Source organism: Taeniopygia guttata, chromosome 5 (genome assembly GCF_048771995.1).
Source record: "Taeniopygia guttata chromosome 5, bTaeGut7.mat, whole genome shotgun sequence".
NCBI classification, from domain to species: domain Eukaryota; kingdom Metazoa; phylum Chordata; class Aves; order Passeriformes; family Estrildidae; genus Taeniopygia; species Taeniopygia guttata.
Window position 1 is genome coordinate 38,273,141 of NC_133030.1, and position 27,867 is coordinate 38,301,007.

The 27,867-nt window shown below is 37.0% G+C and overlaps 1 protein-coding gene and 1 long non-coding RNA gene across 14 annotated transcripts in view; both read right to left on the bottom strand.

Annotated features, from left to right (window-relative positions):
• The window catches only part of HEATR5A (HEAT repeat containing 5A), a 64,581-nt gene extending 42,785 nt beyond the window's left edge, over positions 1 to 21,796 (bottom strand). For 4 of the 13 annotated variants that reach the window (XM_072930195.1, XM_072930192.1, XM_072930196.1 and 1 more), the window contains exons 1-9: positions 21,128 to 21,494; positions 12,179 to 12,262; positions 10,481 to 10,711; positions 9,251 to 9,462; positions 6,358 to 6,466; positions 5,696 to 5,845; positions 5,262 to 5,433; positions 2,758 to 2,918; positions 24 to 279 (exon numbers count right to left, since the gene is read on the bottom strand). In XM_072930195.1, the coding sequence (XP_072786296.1) occupies positions 24 to 279; positions 2,758 to 2,918; positions 5,262 to 5,433; positions 5,696 to 5,845; positions 6,358 to 6,466; positions 9,251 to 9,462; positions 10,481 to 10,606 (1,186 nt within the window). In that variant the 5' untranslated portion in view covers positions 10,607 to 10,711; positions 12,179 to 12,262; positions 21,128 to 21,494. Of the gene's footprint in view, positions 1 to 23; positions 280 to 2,757; positions 2,919 to 5,261; positions 5,434 to 5,695; positions 5,846 to 6,357; positions 6,467 to 9,250; positions 9,463 to 10,480; positions 10,712 to 12,178; positions 12,263 to 20,615; positions 21,044 to 21,127; positions 21,496 to 21,699 lie in introns of those variants that run through there. The other 9 variants (XM_072930193.1, XM_072930190.1, XM_030274591.4 and 6 more) reach the window with 8 other exon arrangements.
• Positions 21,797 to 25,670: 3,874 nt separating this feature from the next.
• On the bottom strand, positions 25,671 to 27,064 carry LOC140684303 (uncharacterized). Its single transcript, XR_012056403.1, has 2 exons — positions 26,398 to 27,064; positions 25,671 to 25,881 (listed from the first exon to the last, which is right to left on the bottom strand). It is a non-coding gene; the product is annotated as an uncharacterized lncRNA (long non-coding RNA).
• Positions 27,065 to 27,867: the final 803 nt, after the last annotated feature.

Sequence of the window (27,867 nt, forward strand, 5' to 3'; positions counted from 1 at the left end):
GGATAATCTTGTTAGACCCATACCTACAACTTTCTTCAGTCTCCAGATGGCCTGACAAATCTCCTTGGCAGCTGCAATCTGAGCCTTTTCCCCAAGCAGGCCTCCTACTGTAGCTCGAAGGATGAATGAAACACAGCGGCGACAGCCGATAGCGTCCATTGGACTCTGAACAGCCTTAGGGTGAGACTGAGACACAAGATCTAGAATATGGGATAGGAAGGCAGAGAAATTCCTTTCAAGCCATTGTGCTCCTAATGCAGAGACAAATACCACATATGTCTGAAAGAGATTTCAAAAGAAATATATTTTAGAGCAAAATATGTGGAAATTCACCGCTATCCTACACACTTATTTTTTAAATCTTCACATTGCCACAATTAGAACACTAAACTGAAATGATTTATAAATTTATGCATCCATAAATCACACACATTCTCACTTTTAGGTATCTGCAATTTCTAATATTTATGCTTATTTTAATTTTTAAAAATAATTTAAATTGCTATCAAAACTGTTATGGGTCCTTTCCAAGTCAGCATATTCTGTGATTCTGCACTAATAATATTGCAGCCTGCTTTGACTGTAAGTTATTTCAAGCTGCTTGCCCATGTCATCTCATTGCACAGTGTGAGAAATGGTAGTTTACCCTGCACAGGCACTTGTTATGTAAAACATTGTGTTTGGTCTCATTGAACAACAGCTTCCAGCTATTTAACATTCTGCACATGAACCCCAAATTTAATGTATGAATGCATTTTAAGAACTACTATGTTACAAAACTATAACCCATAACCCAGAGAAAATTTGGCTATTAAAGGGTCTGAATCAGGGAATATTTGCAGCCCCCAAGCACTGTTCTTCAACCCAATGAATTTTAATAGTTTGCCTTGGAATGGAGGTACCATAAAAAGACTGTCACCACAAAGAGAAAGAATGCAGAATCACTTTACAAACCTAATCACCACAAGACCATTTATTTCACCACATAATAAGCTCCCCTACAATTGCGTTCTATGTGCACATGTTGGATGTTTTTAATGAATAGATCAAGAAAACAGAATACAAAAAATGAGACTATGCAAATGAGCACACAAAATTCCTCATGAAAAAGGAACTTTTTACTACTGCTTATATCAATCTACTTTCAACTACTGCTTATATCAATCACTTTCTGCATTTGCCTCATACATACTTTGTCTTATGTCTGACATTCACAACAAAATTACTCATGTAAAATAAAGGAAACTATTGTAGACAAAAAAATTATACTATTAGATCCTGTTAGCAGATTATTGTTTTTAACAAACACTACTTAGGCTTCATAATGCATCAGTACATTACCCTGGTTTTAAAGATTTGAAACCTGAGGAATTTAACAGGATAAAGACTTTTGAAGAGTGATACTGCCATGGCTTCATTTTAAACTCTATCTTGAACTTGGCTTGAACAAATATAAATCTTCCATATGTTAGAAGTCATCTTCAGAGCCTTTCTTATTTTTAAATTCATAATAAGCCACAACTCACTAATTAATAAATTTTTTAACTGCAAGTGTTTTCTATTCACAAGCACTGATAAATTCACAATTTTTCAAGTTTTTTTTTGTAGAAACATTGCACTATTTAAACTGTTCTGGTACAGTTTGAATGTACCATCTAGCACAGGCACTACTGAGTTAACATATATGCACATAAAAAAGGAAACAACTTCCAAAATCCAGTTCCAATAGTCAAGACATTGAACCGAGATATCTGGTATATTCCTGGAAAACTAATAAAACTTCCATGTATATAGAACACCCTGGAAATCTCTGGTATGCATTTTCTAGGCAAATAGCTGTCAAGGTATTATTGTTCCCTAGCTTTTCTGTTCTCTCTGCAAAAAGTTAATGCTTCGACTCAACGTGACCTGAGCACAGAAGACAATTTGTAGCACCTTCTAGCTGTTTCACTGCAAAATCTGGCAGCTTGTATCAGTAATTCAAAGTAATTTAAAGATCTTTTGTACAGGAGTTGAAACGTACTGACAAACTGCCTTACTGGAAAAGCTGTGGGACTGTAACATACTAAAATAATCACATCTACTTGTACCTAAATGCTCATCATGACCTTTAGTCTTGATTCACAGGTTTCCCATTTGAATATCTACATTCAGCATGTTTACACTGAAGATAGCATTTACAGGATGAAGCCTGAGAAATGTGTACTGCTTTTACCAGCAGGCACTACATGGCCTGGCTTCAGTCCTGTTCAGTTTACAAGATTCTATGCTTTGAACATCCTGGAACACAGCAAAACAGATGCTGGGTTTTTTCCACTAAGTTCTGTTTTCCTTACTTACTCAAAGTAGAACCACCTTTTCAGAACTAGACTTGGAATTCCCTATACAAAAGGAAATTATTTCAAGTTCAAACATTTCTTCTAACTTCCCCCTTTAATTTTCAAATGTAAGGAAATAAGTTTTTAAAAAATGAGGAATTTATTTATATCATTCATTTGATACTCAAATCAGGTGAAGCTTTCACAAGTAGTACATATTTCATTTTTTAAAGGTCAAACTCTCAGGTAAACAATAAGCAACATCAGAAATCTTTGCTCCTTTTCTTTCTAGTGTGACTCCAGATGTAAATCCTTATTTTGAAATATATACACTTCATTACAAATACCAAAAAAGGATGAAAGAAGAGATATATACAGAGCAAAGCAATTATACAAATGTTTGTCAATCTCAGAAAATCAAAACTGATGTAATCCAAACCTGGGTGACTCCAACTCTAACATCTCTGCTGACTGAACTGGTCCCTTTCAACATATCACCACTGGCTCGCAGGAATCCACAACTTCCACGCAGAAATCCAGTTCCAAGTAGCTCCATCACATCTTCCAAAGAGATTCTGCGGAAGTTATGCTTGGTGGACGCTAAGAACAGATGTACATCTTTAGAGGAATAGTTCAAAAATCTTGGTACATTTTAGACATAGCGATTCAACTCTTTTAATTTTAGTAAAAATAATTTGCACAAACTCAGCAGCACCATCAAATCCAAATACTGTTTGACCATAACTTCACAATAGAAACTAGGACATTTTAGCTCTCATTGCTCCAGCAAAACACAGTATTTCTCAGGTTTTTCAGTTTTAACTACATTTAAGTAGTTTAAGCCATTACTTAATATGCATACTTACATTTACCCACCCTCAGTATTTACCATCTATGCTCCCTCTGCAAAAAGATGTGTAAGGTCTACTTCTACCACCCACAGCTTCATGTTAGCGCTGGTTCTTACATATTCCATATTACCAGCAAACACAATCTCTATTCCAAACCTCAGACAGGGCAGATACCCCTCTACTACCCTTAGCCAGGTAAAGACACAGCTACAGGTCCTCTTAGAAAAATTATCAAGTCACCTTAGCATTAAGATAGTCCTCTAAAAGAGGGAGAAAAATAAAATATGCTTGCAATTGTTTAGGAAAATTATCCATCCCCAATTCCTATTCCAGGCTTTATATCTTGATAGAAAGTTTATTTAAAATACATGCTGGGACATGTGCATGTAAACTTAGCACGATGACCGCACACTGCATGCTGACTATCGTAAACGTAGGCGAACCCGGTGGGAAGAAACGATGATGTCCGACTCCAGGTCAGAAGGCTGAATGATTTCTTCGTTCTAACTATAGTACAATACATTAATATACTATTTAAAGGAGACACTGAAACTATAAACCTACTTGTTCTAACTACCATATCTAACTCACAACTTGTGACCCTCTTATTGAGAGTCTAGACACAGGTGGATTGGATTGGCCACCAGGCTCAAACAATCATCACCAGGATCAAATCAAGTAAGCACCCCAGGTAAACAATTTTCTAAACACATTCCACCTGAGAAAAACAAGGAGCAGAATTAGAAATTGTTTTCTCTTTCTTTCCTCTGTGCTGCTCTATGAAAAATCCTGAAAACAAGAAGAATGTTCCTGCGACAACTGACCTAAAATTTTCACGCATTTGTCATTCCCTTTGAAGGACTCAAATGAGAAAAGGAATGAGAGGATTGGAAATAAGATGTCCAGAAAAAAAATTAAACAAAACCCCCTCGATATCAGCAGGTTATCAGACACAAAGCACAAATTTCAAGAGTACAAATTTCTTCATATACTACTCTCTGAACCTCTTCCCCAGCCCCTTCTATTCCCCATCTAGCTTCTGTCCCACTTAGCTCTAACTTCTTTTTAACTAAAAATAACTAAAATAAGGACAAAACTCCTTGAAATAGCCAACCAAATAATTGATAAGCTTCTTACATAACCTTATCTTAGAGTCTTAGAAATAACAAGTACATTGCTTACATAGATTAAAGGAAACTAATGAGTCTATAAAGAGGTCAGAATATTATTTTTTTATTTCACTGAGAAAAGATAAGTGGTGATTTTTTTTTCTGTAAAACAGTAATTCTCCCCAAAAATTTCTGGGGGAAGTACTTCGTAAACCAAGACTTTACAGTCTACAATGCAAATATACAGCCTCAAGTATTTTGAAAAACAGTAAGTTGGGCTGGAAGGTATTTTGTCATTTGCTGGTTGTTGCACTGAAGGTCTTCTCTGCTGTCATTAAAAGCAGAACAATCAGTCTGAATGACACTTATTCTGCATCCTGTTATATTTTGCTTAGATTACATTAGACATTTAGCTTGGGGCTTCTAAGGCTAAAACCACTCAGTCTGAATCACACAAAGTATTGGAGATGATAACTTTGTGCCAGGATGCTTCAGTCAACTCAAGTTCTGTCTGCCAGAAAAAACCTCTTAGCTGTTGTGTGAACAAAACTGCCTGGTAATTTCTGTTTCTGATCATATTTATACTGCTATCCGCTGACAACGCAGATGTTCTATAGATTGAAGGTATCCTTAACTTTTTATTTTGACAGAGAGACTGCCTCAAATCTTAGTTATTTCTAAACTGCTTGAATTAATCTTGCTTTTAAATTCCTGCAGTTACTAATTTCACTCCATACAACAACAACCTCATAGTGGAGAAAAAGTTTTACTAACTACTTTCCATTGTTCATTATTTTATAACAATAGATAGATAGAACCAAAAAACAGCACTTCACAAGAAAAAAGTTAGAAAAAAGACAAAACCAGAGATATGAACAGTCAGAAGAAGCTCACAATGTGATTTTACTTCAAGCTTCAACAGATCTTGAGAGTTTCTTATAATCTGACAGACGAGGAATCAGCAAAGAAAGCACATATTTTACCTGTTATCTGCTTAGATGTTAGAGCTCTAGCCAATATTGTGCCTAGAAGTTTTGACACCGCTAATCGTACATCATAATTGGAACCTTCAAATGATTTAAAACATAATGTAACAACACTATCCAGGTCTGTAGTCCACATAAATACTGCTTCGTTCTGAAGTTCAAGAAGACACTAGACAAAAAAATGGAAATAAAAGTTTTTTGACATGGAAAAGAACTCAGTAAAAATTTTAGTTTACTACATAATAAACTGAGTTCTCCCTAACAAAATAAGCACCTTGCTTCATACTAAAATTACTTCTATTTTTTCTGCCACGTTAATATCAAAGAAACACAGATAAGCAAACAATGTTTTTACATCCATATTCATTTATCATTAAAACAGAATTTTATGTTTTAAGGAGCTACTTACAACAGCTATTGGAGCAGTTTACCTTAGCAGCAGCACAGCGGACAGCCATGGATCGATCTGTCAAACACGATCGGGCAGCTTTGTAAATATCTCTGTGACAGGGTGTAGCAGCAGCTCCTAAACCATTTAATATATTTTGCAAACTAAGCATGATTTCATAGCGACCTTGAGACTGAAAAATGAAAAAGAGAAATGTTAAAGTTTTGTAACCCCAAGTTCCTTGGAAATACAAAATGCCAACTACTGAAATAGGTAAAAAATGGCTGGGTCTCTTAGAGATCTATTTGTACTGAAATAAGTTAAAGCAGATAACTTGCTCCAAAACTCTATAAGCAAATGAAAATAGTATGTTCTATTGAAAAACAATAATTACAAGTATAAAGCCCAATGCAAAAACTTTGAGCTAGAGAAAAAATGTTCTCATTAATAATACAATTAAATTTTCTAATTTATCAAGTACTTTCATGAAACTAGATAAAGAAAAGCTGTGATCTATCCTTTTACAGTCATAATATATTAACTCTAGTACTTCTTTAGAATTTAGACACTGATTTTTATCTGATTTTTCACAACTTTTTTCTTGTATTTTGGTATCATGCATTTTCTCTTATTCATTGGTCCAGCTACCAGCAGTAAAAATCCTTTTATTTTTCCAATCATTTTTTAAACATGCTGTTCCAATACCTCTGCATTCTTCATTGCTTTAAGCACATTCCCAACGGTGTCAGTAAAACTGTTTCCCAAAATTCTTCCCAATTTTTTGTATAAATAGCCCAAGCATACCACCGCAGCACTAAAACAAAAGCAAATCCAAAGACGCGTGAAAATGGATGCACTAAGAGATGAAAGGGATTAAGACAACTGAAGTAATAAATGTGCAAACAGCAAAATAACTAAACAGGATGTCCCAAAAATGTAAGTGGATCATCAAAAAGGAAAAAAAATGGTCTGTATGTGGCACATACCGTCCAGAAGAAATGCAGACACAAGGGTTGCTAAAGTAACTCAGATAATACAAGAATTCAGGTAATACAACCTTCCAGTATCTTTTACAAGAGGAATAGTTCTCATATCCACCTTTAAACCTTAACATTAATTTCTTACTACGCATGCTCTGTGTCATGCTGCAGCACAGGCTGCCAGAAGTAGTCAGGAACAGGTTTGTTTACAACTTGATGGTTGACAGTAGACTGCAAATGGTCTAGTAATTACAATTCTATCACAATGTATCACAATACATAATAAAGAGATACCTTGAAGGAAATAGAACTATAAACCCACATCCCTTTCACTGTAGACAGATTCTGAATTTAACATTCAGGTGAAACATCTGACAGACTCTGTGTGCTCACTGGCCTTTCCTTTAGCAAAGGCAAAAACTGCTAATATTGAGGAGAAAAAAAAAAAGAGGTGCCTCAAGTAATGAAAGAGCATTTTCCTTTGAATAATTAGTCAATTGGTTTTGTATTGACAGATCTATAATGAAACCAATTAATTTCTTGAATATAAAAAGAATTATATGTTTAATCAGCTTTCAACTCTTTTCCAGACCTACTTAAATATGCAGACATTGCTCAGCATCCCCTTCAACAAAACAACTTTTTGCTTATTCCCCAACTGAATTCAAGTTCCACATCTATAATTTTAAATTCTCATACTGAATATATTCTTAATTGTAAAAATACATTTAATATTTACAGTAATTCCCTAAATGCACAGTAAGAAAAACAAACCTAGTATCCTTTATCTCTTATCATACTACAATATTACTTTCATTAAAAACCCGGGTTTTTTTATTGCTTTTATCCAACTCAGTACCAACAACTTGCATTTAAATTTTGTTCATGGTGTGCCTGGGCATGAAATTCTAATTTTCTAATTTCCCTTCTATATTGAGCATCTGATGGTCACAGGTACTCTCCTTAATAAAGCAATAAGCTGCATTCATGCTGCATGACCTGTTTATCTGATTTGGTACAGTATTCACATCATGCTGCGTTTCAGTAGTAGATGAGCACCTAACTAAGGTTTTGTTTAAAACGCTTGCCTAAAACACTTTCATCTTCCACATACAGGAAAGAAGAAAAGTGATAATCTATGAGATAAGAGACCAATTTACTGGAATCTGTATTTAAAGGAGTTCCCAGGTGTACCAACATATTGTGAACACTGACGGTGAAGTGTTGCTATGAGACAACATGGGCATGCATGCTAAATATGGACAGATGGCAAAGACAACACTTTAATCACAATCAAAACAAAACAAAAAGAAGCAGTTTTTCTACACTGAACACCAAGTATATAATATATTTGCAACCTAAGATGAAAGATTTTACTCAACACACAGTTCTGTAATTCCAATTATTTTCTGTAGCCTGTTGTCTCCATGTCAGTTCTACCAGAAATCCCTTTACCAAAACTTTTTTTAAGAAAATCATATTTTAGAATTACCCTTTTCTCCATCTCTTTCTTCCTCTTCTTACCACTGCTTACATACCCAGGAACAGGTGGTGTACTCTGCTACCTCTCTCCCCCAGCTACTACTCTGCATTCTGGCTTTGGTTTTCTCCCATTTCTGCTTTACTGCCAATGGCCTCCCCCATCACTCTCTGCTGTACTGACATCACCCATTTCCTCCAGTGTGGCACATCACAGTTGAAGCGGGAAGACCTGCAGAACTCTGTCCCACACAACAACTCAACTCTAATGTTAATGGATATAATCGTTAAAAATGTACTACAGCAGTAATTTACTTTGCAAGACTAAGATCCTTTATAGCAAACTTATTCCTAACTCAAAAGACTGTACAAGAGGGCAACTGGAACAAGAGGGAAACAAAAAAAAAAATGATATAAGAAAATACAACTTACTCATTGCAAAATCTATTTTCAGGAATCTTTACTTGTCTTGTCAGAAACAGGTTTAGCATGTGAAGTAAAGGAGGAAGAGAGATCCTGCTCTGCTTTCAATACCATATAATTAATGCAAAAGGATGTTGTTCATCTATCTTTACTACCTTCTATCTCATCTATAATTTGCTTCACTATAGTGAGAGATGTGCATAATTTTGGGAATGAAGGTTATTTATAACATGTCTGCACATAAAAATTTGGCTCCACATTCTGAAGTAGCAGTTCATGTTTCTCTGCTCTGTTGGAAAAGCTTTTGGCATTTATTTACAAACATTTCAGATGTTTTCAACTATATCCAGTTTCCCACCTGAATTAAGAAAAGTACTCAGGAACTGTCTTTTATACCTGAAGTTGTGCTTCACAACTGTCTGTTTTACTGCTCTTCTCAAGCACTATTACTAACTATTTGAAGGAAAATACACCTGCCCTCTCATAACTCTGTTATCCATTGTTGATATTCTCCCTAGCCTGATTTTCAATTGTCTGGCTGGAGTCCACCAGGTGTCTTCTACCCTTTTGGTTCCTGATACTCATATACAACATGGACTACCAGCCCAATCTTTGTTTTATTACCTATTTTGTGGCAGTGAACTCAAATGAATCTCACCACTTAAACTTATCTCGTTACTACTGGATCTGAAGGTTGAGGGTAAAAACACACTTACAGTTTTGTAGGCAGATAACTCGGTGAGTCATCTTTACTCCGAATGAGTTCATTGCATTTGTCAATTGTTTGGTAAACAGAAAAAGTGTCTCCAGTGCTATAAATTACAGCTAAATTCTTGGCAAGAAGCCGTCTGGTAGGAGGTCCTGGTGAATTGTTTAATAAAGAAGTCAATTGTTCAACCAGTTTCTTCTGATTTTCCCTTATATCAGCCTGGAAATTAAATCAGTAACCGGTTAAAGTTCAGTTACATTTAAAAGTTAGTTACAGATGATTAATTCAGATTATCCTTACTTTTCATTATTACCATTCTGATAATGACATTCTGAACTACAAATGAACATTTTATTGCATTTTTATGCTTAAAGAAAAGGCATTTAAAGTATGTGACTATTTTATCCTTCTTAAAAAACCCAACACTTTTTTTCAGAGCACAATTATTGCTAGCAGTGTTTCAAGTGTATTTTCCCTGTGGCATGTCTATGCTTAAATCTTTCTCAAACAAAGTTGCCTTTTCTTTCTTTTAATGTCTGCTTTAAAATAAAAGAATTCATAGATATATAATAAGTTTAGTAGCAAAGAAGAACTTTAAAAAAGAAGCTGACTTTCAAGAGCTTGAGCATTAGAAAAGAAAGAACTTCCCTTAAAACAATTATCCAGTCTTACATACATTTTTAAATACTCTTAAAAAAAAAGAACCTGGCACTGGTTTTCATTTAGGTATTTTCATCACAAATTAGCATTATGTTAGTTAGTTTACTATCACATGTCTACATAACCTACTTAATATACACTAAACAGCGAATCAAACAATTGGAGAGTTGGCTGGAAACAGATATTTTATAATTTAACAACGAAAATTACAAAAAAAAAAAAAAAAAAAAAAACCAAAGAGAAAGATGTTACATTCCTGCTTGGTAGAGAAGCATCAAATCATTGTGCAACACTAGGTGGAAACATTACTAACATTCTTCATAATGGGGCTGCAAAATCTTGCAGTAAGAATAGGAGTTAAAAATAATTAAAATTCCTTTCATTGGACAAGTGGCTCTGTCACTAGAAGGGTTGTGACCAAGACCTTATAACATTTAGAAAGCTGCTGCTAACACTAAATATACTTTTACTCCTTGTGCATACAAGACATAAGGCAAATAACATTGCAGGCTGCTCTTTGATTTTAAACAAAATAATAAAAAGACAGGCTTTTCTTCTCAAGTCTTATTACACTTACTCTGCTAGTCACTGGTAAAAGTTTTTCCAAAAACTGTAACCATTCAAAAATGAACTCTGCTTTTTGAAATTCACCAAGCTGGTTATATGCTTCTTCATTAAGTAGCAAACTGTGAGCTAACTCCATTCCTTGAAATTTTCCTCAAATCTCCCAACAGCACGGAATGAAAAAAAAATCCAATGAACTACCAAAATTACTCATTAATATCTGGCAAATCAGAAGTTTGAACATCTAAACAGGAAAAAGGGAAAAAAAAGTTAATGAGTGTCAACCATCACATAATATATAGTATTAATGCTTGACTTAGTAAAATAAATTTGCAAAGAAAGCCTAATATAAAAAGGAAATTACAGCAGTGTTATTTGGATGTCCTTAGTAATACCAAATGTTTTTGAAAATGAGATAATGGTGTTGATGTAATATGCCAGTTGAAGTTAAATATACATCTGAATACATCAGGACTGATTTTACTTCACCTTGTTTTGCATGAAGTAAGGTTTTCTAGTCTTTAATCATATACCCAAAAGTAATGACCAACTGACCTCAAACATAATGATTTTGTTATCAAGAAACAAAGTGCAGCAAAAGTTGCAACCAACAATTAACAAACTCCTGTTAATTATATTCACAAGTATAAATGCTGACATATTATTGGACATTCTCAATACCAAGTAAGGCATAAAAAGACCCCAGAATTTCACTGCTGAGCAAACCTCTAATAATCTCTTTTGGAAAAAAAAAAAACAAAAAACCAAACCCAAACCTGAAAAGATTGTTTCAAAACTCAAAGTTCTAAAGAAGCTATGTTTTACTTATGTCTCTCAGACTATTTTGAGAATTTCCACATTGTTGATAAGAAAACCAAGATGGAAAATAACTTCTAATGATATCTCCCCCCCCCCCCCCCCCCAATATCTAAATGCCATATTGCCTCAAAATATAAAATAGAATAATCTGTAGACTTCACAAATAAAAACAGTCATGGAGATTCTGGTAAAATGTCAACCACATTTTAAACTCCCAAGCAAGTTATCCTTTTCAGAGGTCACTAAGACTGCTGAACACAATTTTTTCTATGCAGCAAAAATATTACAGTGTAAAGTGATCCCTCAAATAGTAGATGGGCAATACAAAGCATTGCTAAATAATTCAGTACTCAGGATGTCATCAAACACAGAGACGAAGGTTACCTTTACCACTTTTTACACATTTTTATTAAAATTTACTCACAAAAAAAAAACTAGTCATATTTAATTTATCATTATGAACGTTGCTTCAAATCTACCTGAAATACCAAGAGGCTTGACATGGCACCACTCTATAAAATGGCAAGCACATCTAAATATACATAGCACATTATACCTCTACAGATTTTGTCCACCTAGGTACACAGAAGTTCACAATTTATCAGTTATCTCACTCCTACAACACTCACATAATTTAGCTCTCACATTTTTTAAAACATATAAAAAAAAAACCTGGATTAAGTGTAGTTTCATCACTTCTCAGCATGAAAATTACATGTTAAGTCACAAATGCTCCATTTTCCCCTCATCCAAGGCCCGTTCTAATGTCTACCATATCTAAACCACCTACTACCACAGCAACTTACCCAATTTATATACCCAGGATTACAACTCAGTTGTCTTCCCTAACTGAAAAGATCAGTTTGTTGTCAGACATTGGCACTTAACTTACCTAGCAGATAATTTCTCCTCATTGTAAAAACTGTCTCTCTGCTTCTCCAGGCTTTTGTATAAAGGGTGTTAAGAACTCAATTTTCTAAGAAAATAATTAATACAAAGATCAATGTTAGGAATGAAAGCACATAAGATACAAGTGTTTCTACAGAAAACAAGAATTCCAAAGTCTTGTAATACCATCAATGTTTATTAAGTCATAGCTCACCAAAAAAGACTGGATGAATATTATTATCTCTTTATATGCTACATTTAAATTGGCAGACCCACCATATACACCACACAACTGGGCTCATTTAACTTCTGAAATCACCTTTCTCATTTCTGTTTTGTTAACTCAGTTTAATTCTAAACCAGTAAAAAGTTAGTTTAAACAGCATCATAACCATAATAATTTTCTAGAAATATTATCCAACAATCAGCAGAACTGGCAAAGGTGATTCAACTGTTCTGAAAAATTAATGTACAATACTATCAATACATGACATGAGGATTATCAACCCATTCTACTAGCCTCCAGATATAGTTTTAGTAGTAGAATTCATGGGCAAAAACATTTCCTTTCAAAACTCATTAAACTTGAACTTGTTCTGGTAGGACATAAAATACAGGTTGCATGTTATTTTGAAAGTATTCACTTTTCAATCACTCTTCAAAAGACTGATGCTGAAAACAAATAAAAAGCACATGTGCATATCAGAATAATCCACACTTCTTTCTGCCTGGTAAACCAGTGTTCAGCCTGCTGAAGAAAAGATTCAAGATGACCTCACAGCCTTCAAAAGGGCAGGTGACCAAGAGGATGAAGACAGATTCTTTACTTTATAACAAAAACAAGGAAGATTACCTCCTGACAGAGACAAAGATTTTCACTGTAAGAATTACTGGTCACTGCGACCGGTATTGAGAATATGCAGAACCTGCACCCACAGGGGTTTCTAACACAAAGCCCTAAGCAACACTATCCCAAGTTATTATTGTAAATAATAGTGTTTTAATAACAAATAATAGTGTTTCTAAATGAAACACTCCGATTGTATAAGCACACACTTGCAAAACCAATATAAATTTATTTATTTTTAGCCTAAATTAAAGAACGAAAAAATGTTCTGGTGCAATTGCTGATCTTTATAATGAATGCCTGCTAACATGACCAGAAACACTACCATTTCTCAAAAAAAAAAAAAAAAAAGACTATTAGGACTGAATTACAAAAGCTGACTGCTTACTATGCAAGGATTAGTTTTGTAGAAACAGAACTGTCCATACAGGAAAAAAATATTCAAAATCCCAGACCTGATCTTTCCACTGCTGATCAACAAGCAAGCCTTAATCCCACAAACCTGTATAGAAAGCACCATACTCCTTACCCTATGCAAAAAACTTATTCCAAACACTTATTGAGTTTCCCTTCAATAAGCTGTAAGCCTGCACACCAGGGACACTTATGAAGTTTCAAAAGTAATGATAAAAAGAAGGGCACATGGCTAGAAACTTAGGAAAAGCAGGGCAAGAATGTAGGGCATGAAGTTCTCCTGCAGCATACTGGTTTTGCAGAGAACAGTGCAAAAGGCACAGGGCTCCCAGTGCAAAGTTGAACACCAGCACAGAATTTCGGAACGACCTGCATTCACTTAATAGTAAATATGTCCTTGTTATGTATACAAGATGTTTCCAGGCAATTTCTAAGGAGAAGAAAACATCAATCCCAAAGCCACACTGCCCAGGCATGGGTGGGACTCTGTTCTAATTGAAGGCGTAGCACAGCCACGCTCTGGGCTGGTCAAGCACCAGGAAAGAGAGAACGTTCTGTCAGCAGCTGGAGCTGCTTGGCCGTCATCAGCACCAGTAAATCAATGAAGTACAACCTAAGCATGTAAAGATGCACCTTTATTTACAAGAAACCCACATTTAGAAATGCTGAATTATTTGATAGTGCTTTTCCCCTGGTGCTGTAATTTTGATGCTTCTCAATATGAAAAAGAAATATAGGGAAAAAATGTGAAATTTAATTAAATGAGATGTATGCTATTCCATCAACCAAAATAAAAAGGCATACATGCCTGATGAAATCTTCATTTACCAACCAACATGATACACCATCCTTTTGGTTTTGTTTTTAGGTAACTGAAGCAATTACAAGAACTATTTTCCCATCAGTACTACAAGAACAGATCAATCAAAAATTCCTCTTTTTTTTTTTTTTTTTTTTTTCCTGTGAGATAAGTTTATTTTACATTATGTTACAAAACTGGCACAAAGATGTATTGGCCAAGGCAGAAGTTGTTCCTACTTACTACTAAACTTTTTTTTTCATTTATCAACTGCCAATTTGACAAGCAGGATTATTCAAGACTGGTCAGAAAAGAGCTCAAAAAAGCCCTTGGAGCAAGCACTAGATGGAATACCACCCTGTAAACTGAAAGAAATACAGGGTGCATCAAGCATTAAAATCCAACAACTGTATTGTTGAAGTTTCTGACAAACCTCAATGAGAAAAAAGGACCTCTAGTTTTTAAATAAAAGGTGATTCAACCAGGGTATGACTGATCTGAGTAGATGCCTTCAGCTACTGTCTTTCAAATATGAGAACCAACAGACCACCCATGATAAAGTTATAACAGAGTGAGAAACCTAAATAGATCTATTATTTGGATCAAGTTCATTCCAAGCTAGATAATCTCTTCAGGCTTTAAAAGATGAGGGAAGCAGACCATAGACTGCTGTGTATCTTTCACATGGAAGTCTAATTAAAAATTGTAACATTACCAATGAAAAAGCTATGAGCAATAACAGCAACTTAATGAATTTCACTCTTCCTCTTCCTTCCAACTCTTGACATATTTTGCTTACGCACAGAAAAATAAGAAGTACCAAAAAAAAAGTAATCTGCAATAAAGCAAACTCCTAACTGGTCTCTCACTAAAAATCAGCCTTCAAATTATGACTCGTTGTTTCAGTGAAGAGCGACACAAGTAATGGAAACTACCCCACAGACCAAGTTTATACTTACAAATTTATTTTCTTTTAAAATTTTTCATATTTGATCTCTGATCCACCAGTTTGACTCTCTTTGCCAGGAACAAGTGCTGCTCAAACAGAAATCTGATCAGCCTCAGTTCTCTGAGCAGGAGGCTCAGGTTAGAATCTAATGCACAATCTAGATGAGGGTCTAAGTCTTTACACCTGCTTTGTAGTGAAGAAAATAAAGTGCCGTTTAGCTTACCTTAATAATAATTATTTATATATTTTTAATTTCAAAAGTATTAACATAATTCTGCACTAAATCTGATATAAGATAATAAACATGTGGATTCAATTTTGTACCAATGACTAATCTAGCAGAGACACAGTGCATAGCATTCCTTTAAGAAACTACTGCTGTTACTCATTGACAGTAATGAGTAACAGTAAAAAAACTATAATGAATAAGAGTCATGATTAAGATGAAGAACGACCAGTAATAATGACAACCAGTGTTTTCATAACAGCTGCCATTGGGCTGACTACACAATCGATGCCATAACCATCCCACTGCTGAAAAACAGAGCTGAAGCACATTCGCTAGCTTCACCATGACCCTCACTGCACCGCATTGGTATTTTAACTGACTTCAAATCCACGTTCTTCTCTTCGCAAAGCAAGATTCATTATCATCTGCCTAACAAGTGAACCAATAAGTTTAAGAGAAAGCCTCCCAGCCTGACACGTTCAATTCCAGCCATAAAGAGTTGAGATCAATGTTACTCCCGCAGCACTGTTTAAAAGTTTAATGGGATGATCGTTAGCAGCGCATCTGAGCCGACTGCACGGAGAGACATCGATGCCCAAACCTTTGCTACACCCTCGCACGGACCTGTTCACTGCCTTCCAAACATCAACACAACTCCTGCCCAGCTCCCTCCGACTTACTTCTGACAGAAGAAACTGAGTCTTTGCCAGCTGGGCGAAAAGACCTTAAAGCATCAGCCAAATGCAGCTACTAATGAATGAAACATGGACCAAAATCCAATAGTTACAGTGTACTGTTTATGCTAGTAGGCAAAAATAAAGAGGCACCCACGTCTGGAGAAGGCAAAAAGTACAAGTTCAAACTCCAGCAACTTCAAATGGGAGATATTATGGCCCAGGAAATTTATAGCACACACTGAAATAATCTGATTTAAATAAGGAACAATTACAGAATCTCAGTAATATGATAACAAAAGGAATAAAAAACCTAAAATTTCAGCTTAAATGAGTTTGGAGTTTAGACACTGGAAATATATCAGAGTGGGAATATTCAATAGATAAATATGTTGATAATTAATGGAAAACCAAGCAGCCTTTGTTTACTTACTGACTTCTATAAACTATTCTCAACTAACTCACAGGAGCAAAGTCTGTCTCAAAATCTTCTGTTAGAGAAGGCAAAGCTAAATAAAAGCATCAGTGTAAGTGAATCAGTACTTCCACATCCTTTGTGTGGCAGGATCCCCATCATTCAACCGACTTGTAACTTTTTTCTATATACACAAGCTTTAAATGTTTTCTCCACAGAGCTACATTAAGCAAGAGCACGTAACTGCTGGTCCCAACATAACAGTGACCCCTCTGTACATATTTTATGTTCAGTAGGGCTTATCACTCTCACCCATTCAGTCAACCAAAAAAAAAAAAAAAAAAAAAAAAGAAAAGAAAAGAAAAGAAAAGAAGAAGCTGGGAATTTCATGTGCACTTTTACTGCTTTCTTGTATGTATGTTCAAAGAAACATACAAGCAGATGTAGAAAATTTGAGCACCGAGGCAAGAAGAGAGGCAAGGAAGAGACAAAGAGAAAGTTAACTCCCCTGAAGACTGTTTCTTTAGCAGAAACACTGTTTGGCTGATTAAATACTTTGTGAAGAGGTTTAAGAACAACTTATGAAACCAGAGCCCAATCTTTCAATACATACACACACATACTGGAATTTGTCACTGATTGGCCCCATCAATTTGAGCCAAATTACCCTTGGCATCAAACTGACAAATGCTTTTCATCCAAAATTAATACAGAACCATAAAAATGCCAGGTATTTTGTAGTGTTATGTTACATTGGGCAGCAGTAGAGAAATTTAAAGCCAGGCACAGAAAAGATGGGACCAACAGTAACGTTTTGACAGCAGTTTGCAAGAAGAAGCCACAAGAGAAAGTCATCACAAGACTACAGCTCAGAGCACACGGAAAAGGTCACAGAGGAGAAGGTCCAAAATTTTAAGGCCCTTAAATCAAGCAGAACTATAACTCCTAATATCAAATTTTGAGTGCATTAGCATGTGAAAAACACAGCAAAAAAATCTCATGGTTGAATACTCCAATGTTTTATTGTATATTCTATGCTACAGTGGGGCTCGGTTTCCTTCACATATCCTCTTTAAATAAAAATATGTACACATTTGCATCACACATTGCTTATCCCAAACAGCAAAAAGCAATTAAGAATCTGTCTATGAGCAACAAAAAATAACAGATGATAGCACAGCCACTTCCTCTAGTTATTGCTGAAGATTTCAGACTAGGACAACTTCCCCTTACATTATATTTTTGTATGCAACTATACTGTTTAGAAATACGACTCTGAAATCATAGATGTTGAAACAAGATACTTTTCTTTCAGTCTTTCCTCTTAATAGTGCTCTGGATGAAGAAATTTGCCACAGGAATGCTATGTGTCTATTCTCTCACTGAAAATTTGGTGGCATTTATGCAGGAACTTGTTAAAGATGCAATCCAAGTGCATCTCCATATATTGTATCCTCTACCTATGTAGGTCTTGCAGTGTTCCCACAGCATTTCAGGCTGTTCTAAAGAACAAATATCATGCAGCCCAAACAGAATTCTTGTTAACTTCTCAGCTACTTCCATTTGTGTTGCAAAACAAAGGGGTTGTATTTTGATGTTTTGTGAACCATGATGCTCACACAAAGTACATGTTTACTCCCTCAGGAACAGTCCCAAATGACTGGTTTTCCTACCAAAATGCTTATCAAATGTTATTGATTTCCAAATTTTGGAGGAATTACTCTGTATCTGAAAGAGCAATAAAGCTTAAAGGCAACGAAGAGCTAAGTGAAATCTACCAGAATTCTTGCTCTGGGCTTCCTGGTTTTAAAACGATTCACTCAAAGAATGTGACCACCCACAATCCTCACACATAACAGTGACATTGATAAGAACTACAACACAATATACATTTGCTGAAGTGTGAAAGAAACAACAAGACAATGTCTTCTAGGAATGCTGAATGATTTCTGTGAAGTTTTGAGGACAAAGCTTGACATAATTCGAGAAAAATACCCTGAACAAAGTGCCTGAAAATGCAATAGCTGTTTTAGCAATGCAAAATATTAAAGACATTTTGAAAAAACAATTGGAAGATATTAATTCATAGTATTAAAAAGTACATACACTTTGCTTTCATGTTTTTTTATTATCACTTTAATTTTTATCTCCACGTGAGAAGAATTATTCCAGAAAACCAAGAAACACCAACATTCAGTAACTGAGAAATATAAACAACCATTTCCTGAGCTTCACAGTGGGCACTACTGGCATACTCTGACCTCCCTGGCCCTCACAACTTTTGAGTATTATTCAGGTTCATTTCTGAAAGTTACAGTCAAAAGATAAACTTGGTTCCATTATAGGGACCTCATAACATTATTTTGTTTGCAGTCAACCGGGCAAATTACATACAAAAAATTAACCAATGATTCTACTAATCAGAAAGAGGGTACCATATCTGATACTGACAAAGTGAGTTTAAAACATTTTCTTTTTCCCCAAAACTGGACTAAGTAAACTTCAAAAAGATAGTTATAACTAATTTAGGTCTGAATAAAAACGCATAGGATTCTTCGTGTTTATTTCTTTGCAGATTAAAAACCTGGTGTGATAGCAAGGCAAATGCATGAACACCACAGAATTATAAATATCCATCTGCTGACAATAATATATACCAATTTCAATATATGTCTGAACATAGCTTTAGTCCTGAGAATGTTGTAGACAATATTATGTATCTAATAGAGACAAAATATACCAAACTAAATATGCTGACAGGGTGGGGTTTGTTGTTTGCTTGTTTTTGATTTTTTTTTGTCACATTGACAGAAGTTTCAGGAAATGAAATTACTTGTTAAAATGTTAAATTGACTTACAGTAGGTGATATATATGTATATGGATTATCAAAAAAGTAGGTTGATTTTAGCCACCAATCTCTGTTAAGGTAAATGCTGAATCCAGTCTATCTTAGCATTAAATTAAGCCACAGGGAATTTTTATTGAATATATACTGAAATACCAGAAAAGGATACTTATTTTTCCTGAAAATCACTATAGCTTTTACTATTATTAGATTTCAACTGCACTGAAACACCGACACAGAAATTTAGCAGCAGAAGCCCTCACAGATGGAAACTCTACAGGAGACTTGTTTGGCAGATCAGAGATCACTATCCGGGCACAAACCACTGACATACCTCACTGCAATGGTTCATTCTCTAGGTATTTTATGTGGCTGTTCCCCAAAGAAACTCCAAAACAGCTCAAAAATGTAACTGCCTAGAGGTTTAAAACCTTTTCAGCGTGCAGTGTAGCTATAGATACACTGTGTGTCTCTTTAAAGGTTCTGCTACCTGAACCCAGTAAATACAGGTAAAAGATGAATAGAAGAAACAGCCTGCATTCTGAAAATGTTTCTAATCTCCTACCTCGGTAGGGTGTTCTGAATCTTAAAACAGAAGATCATCCTGCATTGATTAATAAAGTTTTTCATGTGTTTGCATACAACATCATTAACTAGTCAGTAAGTCAGATATTTTCCTGACTACAGAAACAATCCTATGTTCAGTAATCAAGCACAAGTTTTCAATGTATGGCTACACTTAGTGTAACAGTAAACTGGCTTCCTCCCCCCACCTCCTCCTTTTCATTGTGTAAAACCATCACGAAAAGAAACCCAAGCTCCATTCATCACACAACCAGAAGTAACCTATCTTCTGTGTCTCAACTGTTATTCCATACATGGATTGAGACTTACATATCCTGTAGCAAAACACTAAAGCATACAATATAGCTTGACTATTTCTGAAGACAGGGAAAATATTTCTGGAATGTGAGACTAAAATAAATGTACAGTTCATGGGCACAACTGCAAACACCTAATCCTACTAAATCAAACCCCAAACTCAAAGAATCACTACAATTAATGAATCCAAAATTCAAAGGATATCAAAGAAACACAAAGCTGAACTCTACTTTTATCTGCCTTCCTCATATTCTATCATCCTTCCACCCGTATCTCAATAAACTTTACACTTAACTAAATTTACAACACCTATTACTCTTTTCCACATTCAAAAATGTCAACACGAATGTAACTACACATTTTACATTCCTGCGCAAGGTCCTTACCAGTTATATGGTGTAAACTTAGTCGTTGTCCTATCCAGACAACCAGGAATTCAAACTGCAAAAACTTACGATAGCATTTCCAGATATCAGAATTTCCAATATTGCTACCCCTCCCAAAATATTCTGAATTACCAAGGTTTATAAGAAAATATAAAACCAGACCCCAAAATCATAGAACCTCGGTGCGAGTGGATGCCGAACCCCTGCCCGAGCCTCAGGATCCGTACTGCCGCGCACCGGGCAAGCATCCCCGCTCGCCCACCCTGAGCCCGGCGGCACGGCCGCCCCGCCGCCGCTCCCCGCGACACCCGGGCGGCGCCCGCCTTGCTGCCCCCTTCCCTCCCTTCCCTCCCTTCCCCTTCCTCCCCAGCCGGGGCTGAGCGCTGCCGCAGCTCCGGGGAGCGGGACGCGGCGGCACGGGCTGGGCTGGGCTGGGCTGGGCTGCAGGAGCCCGGGAGCCGCCCGGCCGCCGGCTTTAGAGCTGGCTGCGTGTGTGACACCCACCGACCCACCTGGTGGCTCCGGGGGTGATCCAGCACTTTTCGGGCGCAGGCCTCGGGCAAGCACAGCCCCGCAGGACTCCCGGCTGCCCTCGGCCCTGCTGCCCCCTCACGCAGCCCCAGCAGCCCCGGCCTCCCCCGCCCGCGGTACCTGCCGGCCGCAGCGCTCCCGCGCCGCGCTGCGGGCTCGGCCCCGTTCGTCCGCCCGCCCTCCTGCGGCGCGGGGGGCGCCGGGTCCTTGCCCGAGCTGCCGCCGCCCGCCGGCGGCGAGGGGGGAGGAAAGGGAGGAGGAGTGTGAGGGCGACTCCGGTGCTCAGGACTGTGCAATCGGGCCCGGAGCCATCGAGCGCCCGCGGCGGCCGGGAGGAGGGCGGGAGCGGCCCGGGTGTCGCGGTGCCGGAGGGGACAGAGGCACCGCCCGGGGCGCTCCGAGGCTCCGCAGCCTCCGGGCCATGAGCGGCTCTGCGCTAGGGGGCCACAGCCGGGGGCTCGCGTCCGTGCTGCCCCACCAAAAACAGCAACGAAAGATCCCTCTCGGTGATGCTTTGTGAAGGTAGCTCAGCTGGCACTGCTGGGATTTGTACCTGGCTGTGATCAGTGTCTACCATGGCTCCCGATTTCCACTCCGCCCCGCAGGCATCCGCGTCCGTACTTCCCTGGGAGGGCCCCTGGCCGCTGCATAGGACAGTAACAGGAACACGCCCTTTTATATTAAGCGTTCTCGAACCCAACGTCTGCAAAAGTTGTTACTCCTGGGTTTCATCAGTGTCAGCTGTGATCCCAAACTGGGATATGGATTGATATGGAATCCCAAGTCAAGAAGTAATTCTGTGTCTTACAGACAAGGTCAGTTGAAACTCCAGGAATTTCACCTCATTTCTCCTACTGCATAGATGGTCCTGCTGGAGGACGTGGCTTTGTCACCGGGAATTACTTCTACCCTTCCAAATTTTCATTAGCGAACTCACTGGTCATGAGAAAATATAAATTGGAGGGATTTTCTTTAATGTATTCTGTGATCAGTTTAAGTTCTCTCTTAATAAGAGGAAAGTATGTCTCTCAATCATTTTTAGTTTTAAAATAAACAATAATCTTATTGTAGTTTTCCAGCTGATGCCCAGCCGTGTTTGGAATCCAGGACCCAGAATTCTCTCCACAAGCCTGTGTTTTCTGGGACTATCTTCTTTTAGCTTGTGCAAACAGAATCTCAGGACATTAAGATTGGAAAAGACCTGTAAGATTGAGTCCAACCTTTGACTGATCACCACAAAGAAAACTAAACCATAGCACTAAGTACCATGTCCAGACATTTCTTGAACACCTCCAATGATGGTGACCCAACCTCCTCCCTGAGCAGTCCATCCCAATGTTTAATGACCCTTTCCATAAAGAATTTTTTTCTGGTGTCCAACCTGAACCTCCCCTGGCACAGCTTGAGGCTATGTCCTTTGCCTGGGAGAAGAGGTCACCCCTCACCCGACTCCAACCTCCCTCCAGGCAGTTGTAGGGAAGGAACTGTTGTGGTAAGGGAATAATGCTTGGGACACAAAACCATAGGAACAGAAATTGTGTCTAAACCTTGCATAAGCTTGTACATTCAACTTAGGTTCAATATGTAAAGTTTACATGCAGGAGATCCTCTGGGAACATCTGTACTCAGTTATGTGGATGATCCTACTGAGAAATATTTCAAAGAGCACATGCAGGGCTGCCTGATTACATTGTGCTGTAGATGCCATGAGCACCAGGCTGCTTTACCATATATGGACACTGGTTTCATTTTTACTAAACTGACTGTGGTAAAAAACATGAGCACTGATGCAATGACCTTTTTAAAAAAAATTCTGGCAATGGATGTGGTAATGAAGAATATGCCTCACACCTGAAGCAGGAAATCATATGTTTCACAGAAATCAACTCCACAAACTCGTACTGATGTAAGGGTGTTAACCTGTTTTCAAAAATCACATACATTCCCAGGAAATAATTATCTGCTGAGTTAGCTTCATTTTGATCAGGAGCTGAATTGCTCTTACTAATACAGTGATTTGCAATTCACTTGTGAGAAAGGTCAGCTGAACAATTTCTATTCAAAGATTGTTACATGATGACTTTTCCCATGAGGAACTCCAGAAAAACAAGGGCTCTCTGACAGTCCTGAGGTATGAGAAGCTCCTGTAAATATTTGCGAAGGATTTATCATGTTTAACTCAGAAACAAATAAACAACCCCAAATCTAGAACAATTTTTTGAATGTTATTGCTGTAATTATCATTATTACACCTATTGTTCACTCTGTTATGGTAGCAGGCAGAGACCTGCTCAAAATTAGTATCTCATAATGCTGAGTGTTACATGAACACAGGGCAAGACAAAACATCATTCATTAAGAAGGAAAGATTTGCTCAGTTTTTCCCAAAACTTATCTTCCCCAGCCCCCCAGGACACCTGATAGCAGCTCTAAGTAATGCTTTGTTATTGCTAAACTGATATGAATCAGTTGGAATAACAAGGCATATTGATGCAGGATGCTCCTTCCATCTCTGGGTACATCAGCTTTAGGGTTGCTTTGTGCCAGCAGTGCTTACATAAGGGTAAGAGTCTGTCTTCATTGGATTTATAGCTAACCTTGATTTTTCCCATTATTCTTCTCTAAATTGGTCAACAGACTGTTAACCATGCACTGATTCAAATTAGCATCTCCTTTAGCAATTATTCATGCTATTTTTATTTTTCCCCTTTTCAATCTGAAATTTAAAAAAAAATGTTATGCAAATTTATAGTAATTTGTTCTAAAACAGAAAAATTAGGACAATTAGATGCATTCACCTTGTATTAATTAAATTTTCCCTTTCCCCATTAGTCCTGACTGTGCTTCAAAAACAAGTTACTTAAGAAAATAAGCAACTGGCAAATAATTGAAATGCTCAAATCTACTGTCAGATCAGTCTTCTTATTAGTCTATTTTGGTAAAGTGGGTTGACTGATTTAGAGCATAAGTCAGTTCTTCCATACAAATTCCAGACATAGTAGAATATCTATACAGTCACATATGCCTCTGAGCTAAATATTTTAATTCTTTCAACTCTATAATCCTCAGTGACTCTAGAGGAAGAAAAAAGAATGTGTCTTTGAATTCAGTGAGACTGTCCAGGCATGAGTAAGAATCACAGGACTAGGGGCCTAATTTGAATCAAATGTTACATCACTAAATAATTACATAGCAAAAAAAACTGAATTCCATTATATATTAAAATCATTAAGAAGGGATATCTTTAAATTAATTATAAGATTAACCATTTAGTTTTACTTTCTGGAGGCATGTAGAACCCAATACATTTTGGCCTGTCCTAGCTGTCACAATGCTTTAGGTACCACTCTTGATTTTTTTACACATTGAATATAAAATTTAATGTATATTTTTATGCTACAATACTGCTAGACTTCTTTTTATTCCCAACACAGTTCCTTTTTGTACTATCACAAAATGCAAGGCCTGAATTCCTGCTAAGCAATTGCACAGTCCTACTGTTATTTTAAATCCTAAAGTGCAAATAGAAGTATTATGCAGGCCTAGATAATGTTAGATAGAGATACCAAAATGGAAGGGGGAAATAAGAAAGTTAGATCTAGGGAGGGATTGCCAGCTAAATCCTAAGGCCTTCCAAAACCCATTTACATTCAACATTAATCCATAACTTTCATTGCCACTCTTTTCTAGTGGAGCACATCCACTAAATGGCATTAAATTCCTTCTTGCGCATTTTTAACACATACTGATGTAATAGGGCATCTGTTGTGGCACTTACACCAGTAATTAAGGTGAATGGAAAGCAATGTTAAATTCAGAGTAATGAGATACATATGAACTGGAACAGTAAGACAAAATTGCCATTTATTTTCTCTCCTATGCTGTCTGAATCATTCCTATTTTAGAAATATAATTAGGTGTTATTTGTACTGATACCACACTGTGCACTGAGGTACTCAAAGTGCTCTGTAAACATTAGCTTATGTCACATTTGTGTGGCAGAGGCTAAAGTAGGAAGTAGTGAAAGGCAACTTCCTGTAGCTCCAACAAAGGTGAGGAGAGGTAAAAGCGTACTGCCTTCTAATGGAAAAAGAGGATCAGAGATTATGTTTTACTTTTAGTAAAAGGGAGAAAACCCAGTGGTTTTAAACCTCTTTCCCCTGTTTTCACTCTCTCTTTCAGATCACAGATGGAAAAAGTGGAGCAGAAAATTGCTTTGCTCAAAGCCACACACTGGCAGTAATTGAACTAGAAGACAGCATTGGTTTAAATAGAAAATGTGCAATACATTAGTAATATTTGGGCTATTCTAACTGCAGCTTCTTTCTCCTGTCCACATACACCATTTACTTTTCAGCTGTAATTGTATAGGAACTTCTGGAAACATTATCGTTCGGGAATCTCAGGTGCAGACAGAGAAATATTCCCAGTGCCCTGGGTTTCCACACTGTCCCACTGTGCTGTGTAATACATTAAACAGTGATAGTCATTGTTTTGTTCCACGTATGGTCTCAAGGATCAAGATACTGAAAACAAAAATAGATAGCCTTTATTAGATGAGAATTGATATGCAAAGAATTTAAGAAATTAAGTCAGTCACAACAGAGTTTGGTGGCAGACCTCAGGTAATGAATGCCAGTGCATTTGTGAAGACTCTCTGTGGCATACTGCTACCCCAGCTTCCAAAGAGAAACAGTGCGTTTGAAGGAGTCCATATAGAAGACAGGAACAGAAACTAAAAGCAAAACGTAACGGAAGTTTAAAAGAGTCATCCCTCCTTGTCCAAACAAGCTGTTTTTATACCACAGGAGAAACTGAGGTTCAGCAGATCGTACTTTTAAATCCAAGTAAATGTGAAAGTTTGTTCTCAAAGAGGAGTTGTTGCACTGCATCACAATGAAGAATTTTTGTGGAGCTTTTGTGGTACATGAGATCAGACATCACAGATGCATTAAAAGACCTGGTGAAAAGCACCACAAAGGCTGGCTGATATCCAGCAGCCCATCAAGTCGCTGCCATTTCACAGAAACTGTTATGTGCAAAATCTTCTTGCAGGCAAAAAGAAATCCATACCCTATGTTTAGAGTCACACCAAACTTATTTTAATTGCAACTGTAGCAGTTTAATAAAATAATTATCAGTCCAAATATAATTATTGCAAAAAACAAATGAAATAAAAATAAAGAAACTATATAGAAGGTCTCAATAGTAATAGTACAGTAAAAATTGTTATGCACAATTTAGTACCTACCCTTACCCTTCTTCCTGGTGTCATGCTTGACCCTTCACCTCCTTGTGGCTTCCAGCTTGTAGCACAGTGAGCAGGGAGCACAGTGGATCATTAGCATCTAGAGTTCTGTGCCTGCAGGAGTATAATGTTGATGTTTATGATTTCTTTCTCTCCTTTTTTTTTTTTTGGAAATATCACTCACTTGGGGTTCTTTTTATACATTTGCTAATAAAGTTTTACTCCTTGCTTTTCTTTAGTGGCCTGTAACTATGTATTTTTCTTTTTGTTTATCTTAAGTTCATCCTTTTTTTATCTCATATACTCATTCTTTCTTCTTTTTATTTTTTTTTTTTTATCCCTAAGAATAGTTTTGCCCAGCTCCAGGTTTGTATTTCTTCAACTGACCATTGGCAAGTTGTTTATAGCCTTGGAGTGTCCAGTGCCAGCCTGTGCCCCATCTCTTACTCTCACATGCCTCTACTTGACGCTGCAGTTGTTCTCTTCATTTCTCAAAATTCCTGCTGTTTTAATAGACCTATATTTATGTACCCTGTAACACTGTGTTAGAGTCTTAAATATATAATTCTATACAGAAGAAATACAAATTATTAACCTCTATATAACAATTGTGGTTATGTGGTTACACAGAAAACAAATTAGCTATAGCCTCCTGTCCTTCAAAAAAAAAAAAAAAAAAAAAAAAAAAAAAAAAAAAACTGTTACAGCCAAATCAAATAAAACCAAAGCTCTGAGAAGCCTGGGGAAAGTTCCTGTGAATAAACCTCCATCCTGAGCTCTTGGAACACTTGGGACAAGGCCTGTGGACCATCACTAGCAGTAGCAATACAGTTGCAAGTATTACTGGGCTACATGCTGTTCATTAACTTCCAAATCTGGATTACTATTTGTATGTTGAAAATTCATACGTTGCATACTCTATGTAGCAGCAGAGGTAAAAATTTCCAGAAAGGGCAGGGGAAGGAAGCAGGAATACTGCTGACTAGAAACGGGCTATTGCTCCTGAACTCATTAGTGAGTGTTTATGAGCCAGTTCATAGTCCACACATACTCAGCTTCAACACACTGGGTGTGTACGCTGCAAACAAGGTCACAAAAACCTGATACTGCAAATTCCTGTGTGGCAGCTGAATCGGAGACATAATAGCATAAGGACAACTCCTCACTTTTTAAGTTATTTCAAGAAGTGGGGAATATTAAGCATCTTCTAATAGATATTATCTAATTATAGAACAGGATAATTATCTGAGTTTTTGTCTAGTCATATTACATAAACTATTTAAAGCAGAGTCAGGTCATCTGTTTAAAGCATATATTAATGGCTGAAGGGAATAAGCATTTAGCTTTGAAGAAGTCATTTTAATCAATTTTTTTATCAGTATGGTCCAGCACGTTATTCAGAAATGGCTTCCTTCAGTAAATGGATTGTTAATCAATAGTAGATATAAATAAGGCATACAAAGGGCACAGCAT